Below are 7,886 nucleotides of genomic sequence, written 5' to 3'. Positions count from 1 at the left end.
AGGAGGCATATACCCCTTTTATTCACTTGCCCTGGGCTAGAGCTCAGTCTAGGTGACATCCACCTGCAAGCATGGCAGGGAAATGTAGACTAGCTGTGTGCTGAGGAAGAAGAGGGAGTACAGCCTTTGCCACAAAATCCAAAGCACCCCATTTCACTTTCTGTGACTTGTTCTGTAAATTGTTTTGCAATAAAGAAGATTTAAAAATGAAGCCATGGGCCGGCCAAGTGTCTCAGTTGGTTAAGAGCTCGCTCAAGAGTACGAGCTCAGAGCAACAGCGGTTCCATGCCTGGCCTGAGCTGAGCTGCTGCTGAGCTGCAGGATGGCTCAGCTAAAAAAATAAAAAATAAAAAAATAAAAATAAAAATGAAGCCGTGCAGATTAAAACAGAATTAAGGAATCAGCCACATACTTCTCATTTAACAAATTTTGAGTATCTGTTATTCGCAAAGTATCGTGCTCAGTGTTGTGAGGAATAAGTTGATGAGACATGCTCCCTGCCTTTTAGGGGCTTGTAGTCTAGTAGAGGTTTAGTAGTAACTAGTTCAAGGGAGACCTATCAGAGTCTAATCTCATCAGGGGGCCTAACGGGTGGGAGGTGGAGGCCGGAAGTGGGGCTAGGATGGGACAGATCATCATCCAGGTGAGGAGATCCATGATGGGTAAAGGCCAGATTCCAGGTAATCACCACTTTGAAGTCCGACAGCAAAGATTGGGAACCAGCTGTCTGAGCTGGGAGCTCTAGGAAAGGGGCCCACAGGAGTAGGGATCAGAGAGAGGTCATGCCATAAGAAAGCTGTCACTGAAAAGCAGTGTGGGAATGGGCAAAACTCTGTTTCACAGTGATTTTCATAGTCTCATTTTTTCTGTCCTAACACCTGAGGGATATGACACATTTCTGTTAGTCACTGTGGGAGTCTCCAAGAGACTCCCACTCAAATACCCACTTAGGTATGGAAGAGACTCAGCTGAGCATCTATGGGACCTTACAGAGTTTGGAAAGTCCACGAGTGATTCTGATCTCTCTCCATGCCTTTACCTGTGCACATTCAGGTAAAGGAGCACTCTTTGACTTTGCTCCTTGAAGAATCTCAAGGAGCTTCTAACAATAAGTGCCCTTTAAGAGCGGTGCAGAGTGTACTTGCCGTGTAGAGGGAGGAATACCATGGGGCTTGGGGGACTCGGGGATGGAAGAGGTAGCATTTGAGCATCTTTATTTTGATAAAGTTGTATTTGACCTGCTGGCTTAAAAGTATATTAATAAGAACAGGAGGATGGTTAGAATTTTAGTATAGTTTTTATTTTTATTTTGCAAGAATATTAATGATATTAAACCTTATGCATCTTTTAGGAGACACCCAGAATGCTGTGGCCGACATGTAATTCTTCTAACATTTCAGCTGACAGGTTTTGTCTGCTTCAACGTGGGTGTCATGAAGTACTTTCATTTATATTGTCTCATTTGAACCTCATAACCACTCTGTGAATTCAGTGTGGCAGGTTTTTATAATCCCCATTTTTAATGATAAGGAATCAAAGCTTTTGGTGATTCATACACCTTCCAAGTGGAGGAGACCTTCTGACTCCAAATATGAATACACTATGCAGTCTTTCAGTTAAATGACTTGTTTAATCCAAGAGAGTGGCAGGGCTTCTGGCTTCCAGCTCAGTGAATTACAGCACTTCATCTCTCAGAGGTCTGAGAGGCAGATAAAACATAGTCCAGTTTTTCTGACATCCTACTAAAGTCAGAAAAGTAATTTTTGATATGTAAGTACAGTAAGAGTGTTATCCCAGTTGAGCAGTCATGGCTCAGGTGACGCCATTCCCAATGGACAACATAGGCGGCTATGTTAGTCCCCAGAAGGCAGATCCCCCAGTCTAGGCGCCCTTGCCCCCCAGCTGTTAGCCTTTGCTCCATCCATGATGGCTTCATGCCAGAATACACTGGAATATACAAGGACTCTGGAAGCAGAACACAGTTCTTCCACTCACTCTCCTTACCTCTTTCTTTTGTTCCTGTGCCTTTGTTAGAATTCTGCAAACATTTAATCTTTTCAACAAGCATTTAATATTCTGACATGTTTTACAAAATCGATACACAAATAAAAGTCTGCCCGTGTCCATGTTAATCTACTTTTGCAAAACAATTTCTTTTGGGTATTTTTGATGTTCTCTTGTCTGTCAGGTGCGGTAGGTACTTTTATGGTGACCCCCCAGGTGGTCCACCTTTGCCAAGTTCCACATGAAAGCCGTCCTCCAGCAAATTCCTAGTGGCCTAGGGCTTAGGTTCCTCTAGTCTACCACCCAGCCTTACCACTCTGACCTTGCTCTCTTCTCATCCTTCTTCACTCTTTCAGTGTTTGTAGAACATGTACTATGTGTCTGGCACCATGCTACATTCAGAGGGTACAGCAGTGGAAAAGACCGAATACTTCCTTACCCTAGAGCAGGGGTCGGCAAACTTTTGAGACGGAAGAGCCAATCCTGCCCCTCACAACAATTTAAAAATTCTTCGAGAGCCATAAAACAAATGAAATCACCATTATGTGAATAATATCCTTTAAAATTTTTATAAATGAAACTATGATAGTTTTATTTTCATTTTCAATTTTACTTAAGAGCCACGTGTACGTACCCAAAGAGCCGCATGTGGCTCGCAAGCCGCAGTTTGCCAACCCCTGCCCTAGAGCATGCTTTGACTCTTAGCCATGTGATTAAGACATGGCTGCCTAGTTGATGGTCATTATCAGTGCCTCTGTGTTTTTACTAGGCATCATTCTAATAGTTGGCTGGGGAGGGCTGTGGATAAAGCCATTCTTACATACTTTTTACAGAAAAAGTTCCAAGATGCATTGCATATGTGTGAGTACCTCCTATACAAATCTGCTGGCATCCTCTGTCTTGCGTATTTCCAAAAGCTGAATTTAAGGCCATATTGTAGATTTGGGTGGGCATCTAAACACTTAAGACAGAATCCTGGGTACAACTGCTGCTATAATACGTTGCTGTGGGAGAATATGAAATTTCCTCCCCTGAAGATCCTGAAAAGAGGCTTCCATTCTCTTCTATTTGGGAGCCTTGCTCCGATCCTGTGCCCAATACTGAGATCCTCTGGAGGTTAAGAGGTATACAATGTGGTCTTCCCCAGGAATTTATAGTGGCTTCTATTAGTCACTGCATTCTGCTTCTGAGACTTGGAGAAGCTGGTAAGGGGATGACTGAATTTATTTTTGAAAAGCTATAACCAGCTCTTAAATGTTTATAGTTATTATGGGAACATAAGTGGCCTGCCTAAGTAAAGGAAGTGATGCCAGACTTCAATTTATCTGTTAGTGGCAACTTCTTTTTGAATGAGTACCTCATGATCAGGACTTCTAGAAAGTATAATAAGTAAAAAAGTCTTTTGAGGACCTTATTTTAGGATCCTCTCTTAAATTCTAAAGAAGAAATAGTAAGGAACTCTGAAATGACCAAAAAGTTGATGAGAATTTAGGGAAGAAGAAAAGGGCTGGCTGGGGTGGTCCACAGTCACTGTAGTCCTGAACACGAAGTATTACTGGCTGGCTTGTAGAATTGGTGGTAACTAACAAGTGTCCCATTTCTTCTGCCTGTCGGTACAAAACAGTGAGACGGTTTAAACGGAAGCATCTTACAGCCATCGACTGCCAACATTTAGCTCGGAGTCACTTGGCTGTCACCCAGCCCTTCAGTCAAAGATGGACAAACAGAGACCCAAACCACGGTCTCTATCCTAGACCCAGAACAAAAAGAGGGACTAGGGGTATGTCTTTCAAAAAACTACCTTGCATTTCAGATTCTGTGGTGTGTGTGGTCTTTGAATACCTCCCCGTATTTGTAAGTACTGCTGCTGTGATTCTATAGTCCTGTTGCAACAGTTTGACACTTTTTTCATTATTTGAGAGTTTTCCATGAAAATCCCATCTATAATGGTTGGTAAAAGCCCCAGGAAAACGTGCCCGAATGAATTCCATTAGCTTGATTAATTATAACGTGGTAGAAAACACATACCAATATCACCACTCTTCCAATCTACTGGGTTGTTGGAAAAGTCATGACGCATTTTTGCAACTAAGTGGTTATATTTTGTTTGTGTGTGTAAATCAGCTTCGCTGTGTTGTGAGTTTTTTACTGACAAAGACTGTCAGCGTGTGTATGTTTCAGCGGGGAGTCCTGGCACTGACCTTTAGAAGGCTCTTCATAGATACTGGTTTGATGAATTCCACAATCATTATAGAAAAGAACAGGATTTAACCCAGACCTGTTGACATCAAAACTCTGGGTTTCTATTAAATTTCCTCAGAAGTAGTTATAGTTTTTTTCCTAATTTAATAGAAAAAATATTAAATTCCATAGATTCTATTAAAGGCTAAACCTAATTTTGTTCCACTTTCGTATTTTCCAAAATAAGAATTCTGGCTACACTCATTTCAGGAAGGAACCATGTATTTCGATGTATATTGATAAGGCATTTAAATACTTTATTGGCCTTTTACAGTAATTTATAGGAGTTTACGATGCAGTGGTGATGTGTGAAATCACCATTTGATTCCCCTAAGTGCCTGAAAAGTCTGCGATGTCAGGGACTATATATACACCGTTTTTCACTTTATTTTTGTCTCAGAATCATAGGTGCTTATTAGCAAATGCCTACTGAATAAGTGTGTAGACTAGATTAAGTACCACTCTAATAATATGAAAAATATTCTGACTCCTTTTTATTTTAAAATAAGTCAATGTGTCAGCTTCACAGGAGGAAATGAAAATAAATTAAAAGGATTTTAACTCAGTCATGTGAGAGAGTGGGTTTTACTGAATCCTGATAACCTAAAGCATTTTCCTTTCTACTTAAGCAGACTTAGAATTTTTATTGTAAGAGTAAGTCAGGAGGCCTGAATTTTTGTAAGTGGATGTGTGAATGTGAGCAGTTGTTTGCTCTTTGTCCATTTATGTATTCAGTTTGTATATATTGCAAGGTATAATGTGGTCCTCTCACCATCTGCAGACTGGTCTGTGTCTCTTTCCACATGTGTGTCTGACTATATGATAGAGCCAAATATAAATGTATTTTGGGTTTAGCTCTTTATATAATCAGTTGGCCAGTAACTATATCCTTGTGTCTTTCCTCTATTAATATAGGTAATTGAAAATTAGTTTGTCTCATTGGGGCCCGCAGTGGGTCAGCAGTCACTGTCCTTTTCTCGTTCATTCTGTTTGTGTTCTCTGTACAGGTCAAGGATGTCAAAGATACATAACTGAATTCTACCTAGCTGGCCACCAGCGGTGCACCAATGACATGGCCAAAAGCAATTCTGTGGGCCAGGACAGCTCTAAGGACTCGGAGGGTGAAATGATCTTTGCTGCAGAGAGCAATTGCGCCCTGCCCCAGGAAGGTGATGGAGAAGCAAGACTGGGTTCATCAGGCTCTGCTCTGCCTGACAGGAAGCGCTCTCGGTCCTTTGAGGACGAGAGGAATCAAGCTACAGGGACCAGTCAGTGGGATGGGGTTTCCAAGAAAACCCCACGGCGTTGTTTGTCCCCATCCTACACAAAGCCCAGGGGAGCTAGGCAAGAAGCAGAGGGCTGTCTGTCATGGCTCTCTGCAGAGTCTGAAGATTTCAGCCAAGAAGTGGAGGACATGGGTCCTGATCCCATTCCTGACTCTTACTATGGGCTTCTTGGGACCTTGCCCTGCCAGGAACCCCAGAGCCACATCTGTAGCCTGCCCAGCGAAGTCCTGAGGCACATCTTTGCTTTCCTCCCCGTGGAAGATCTCTATTGGAACGTGAGCTTGGTGTGCCACCTTTGGAGGGACATAATCAGTGACCCACTGGTACGTAAAGCGCTCTAGTTCTATGTTTTCTCTAAAAGTACAGAGGTTAGCTTCACTTAATGCATACTTCTGATTATAGTGTTTCTTCCGAAATGGTACTTTCCATTTGCCTCCAGAATAATACCCAGGTTCCCTGGAGGCAGGTAAGGCCTTCCATGTTTGTCCTACCTTATTACCCCAGCCTCATTGCTCACTTCTCAACACATCCCTGTGTGTTCTCTTCATGACAGATGATTGCTGCATCCCAACCATATTCTGCATATTCCTTTCCACATGTTGGTCTAACCACCCCACCCACACCCCTCCATAAAGGGCCCCTCATATCTCTGCTGACATCTTACCTCTTCTTCAAGGCTTGACGCTACTCCTTCCCATTGAAATTGCTCACTCTCTCTTTCTCGTGCTGCTGCAGGAATGTTTACCTCTGTTACAATCTTATTACCTTCTGTGTTATGGTTTAGAGAGCTTTCTTCCCTGCTTTAAATTATTAGCTCATTGATAGAAGGTTGGTTGTCCTATAAATGTTTTTGCATTCTCCACTGTGCCTCACGATATTTTATATATAGCAGGTAAATTATAAATGAGTGTGATGTTGAATCATCCTGGAGTACCTTGAGGTTGATAAAGTGGGCAGCCCATGCTCTCAGAAAAGAATTCTCAGTGCTACAGTTAGTCATATCATTGCTCTGTCACTCCTCCCTTCTCTTTGTTGTTCAATTGCACTTCATCCCATCCCAGGTTCAGGTTCTCAGGTAAACCTGAGGGTTAGGAAAATGTTTTGCTTAGCTTATACCAGGGTGCCAAAAAAAAAAAAAATGTACATGCATGACTTGTATTCATCTTTTGTTATTGATATATATTGAATATTACAATTTTAATACTATTTTTCTCCTTTCTTAAAATGTGTATATGTTTTTTTTGGCGCCCTCTGCATATCCCTTCGACTAGCCATTAGGAATAAATCAGAGTTACAGAGATTAACTCTCCCTTCAATTATATTAAAGTTCAAAAATTTAGGGATGGAGTATAAGATGGATATATCAAGACTTAGTACATTTTTCTTTTAAGCATAAAAGATTTTGGAGGAAATTTCACATCACTCTTGCTCTATTCTTTGCTTGGGGTCTTGTCTCCTACTTTCTGAGAAATATCTTTCTGCTTTTAGATGGGAACTCTGTTTTGTGTCGTATTTCTGCCCACCAAATTGAGATCTCTTTGATGTGAACTGAATAGTCATAGATGGGGATAAGTAAGGGTTCTCTCCATTCTGCTTAAGAAGATTTTGGGGGAGATATTCCAGCTTATACTTACTTCTTGAAATGTTAGAATAATGCGATTTTTATCATCACCAGCAATGACATGATGTGTTTGTCAGTAACCTATTATAGCTCTCATTTTTTTTTCATTTTTTAATTTATTTTTAAAGATTTTATTGGGGAATTGGGTGAGGGGAACAGCATTGGGGAATCGGGGAAGGGGAACAGACAAGTTGCTGTCCTTTTTGTTCTTCAGTCTAATAGTGAAGGACATTGCTTCACTGGCCTATGTTGGTATTGTGATCATTGTGCTCTTCCCCGGTGAGGCAGTTGCTCGCTGGCCATTGGACGGCTGCTCACAGTGGCTCACGGCAGCTCATGCCTGCTGCTGGGTGCTCACGCTGGCTGCTGGCCACTCACGGTAGCTTACAGCAGCCCACTGCAGCAGGGGCTGCAGCCTGTGCTGTTGCCAGCAACTCACGGCAGCCCAGTTCCAGGTCGAGCTGTTGTTCACCATCTTAGCTGTAGAGGGCAGTGTCACTGGCTCCCATGTGGGATCCGAACTGGGGCCCTGCTACTCAGAGCTGGCACTCCCAAGCCAACTCTTAACCAACGTGCCACTTGGCGGGCCCTTTTTCATTTCTTATGGTGTCTTTTTCTGGCATTGGTATAAGTTTATGCTGGTCTCATAGAATAAGCCTGGAAATATTCCCCCTTAAGTTTTTTCAAAGAGTCTGAGGAGCTTTGATATTAATCCTTCCTTAAATATTCAGTAG

At 42.1% G+C, this 7,886-nt stretch overlaps 1 protein-coding gene across 1 annotated transcript in view; it reads left to right on the top strand.

Annotated features, from left to right (window-relative positions):
* The first annotated feature begins 3,628 nt into the window (after nucleotides 1-3,628).
* The window catches only part of FBH1 (F-box DNA helicase 1), a 37,877-nt gene continuing 33,619 nt past the window's right edge, over nucleotides 3,629-7,886 (top strand). The window contains exons 1-2 of the mRNA XM_019644533.1: nucleotides 3,629-3,784; nucleotides 5,253-5,854. Coding sequence (XP_019500078.1) covers nucleotides 5,318-5,854 — 537 coding nt within the window. The 5' untranslated portion in view covers nucleotides 3,629-3,784; nucleotides 5,253-5,317. The remainder of the gene's footprint in view (nucleotides 3,785-5,252; nucleotides 5,855-7,886) is intronic.

The sequence above is a fragment of the Hipposideros armiger genome, unplaced genomic scaffold (genome assembly GCF_001890085.2).
Source record: "Hipposideros armiger isolate ML-2016 unplaced genomic scaffold, ASM189008v1 scaffold_88, whole genome shotgun sequence".
NCBI classification, from domain to species: Eukaryota; Metazoa; Chordata; class Mammalia; order Chiroptera; family Hipposideridae; genus Hipposideros; species Hipposideros armiger.
This window is presented reverse-complemented; position numbering and strand designations above follow the sequence as displayed.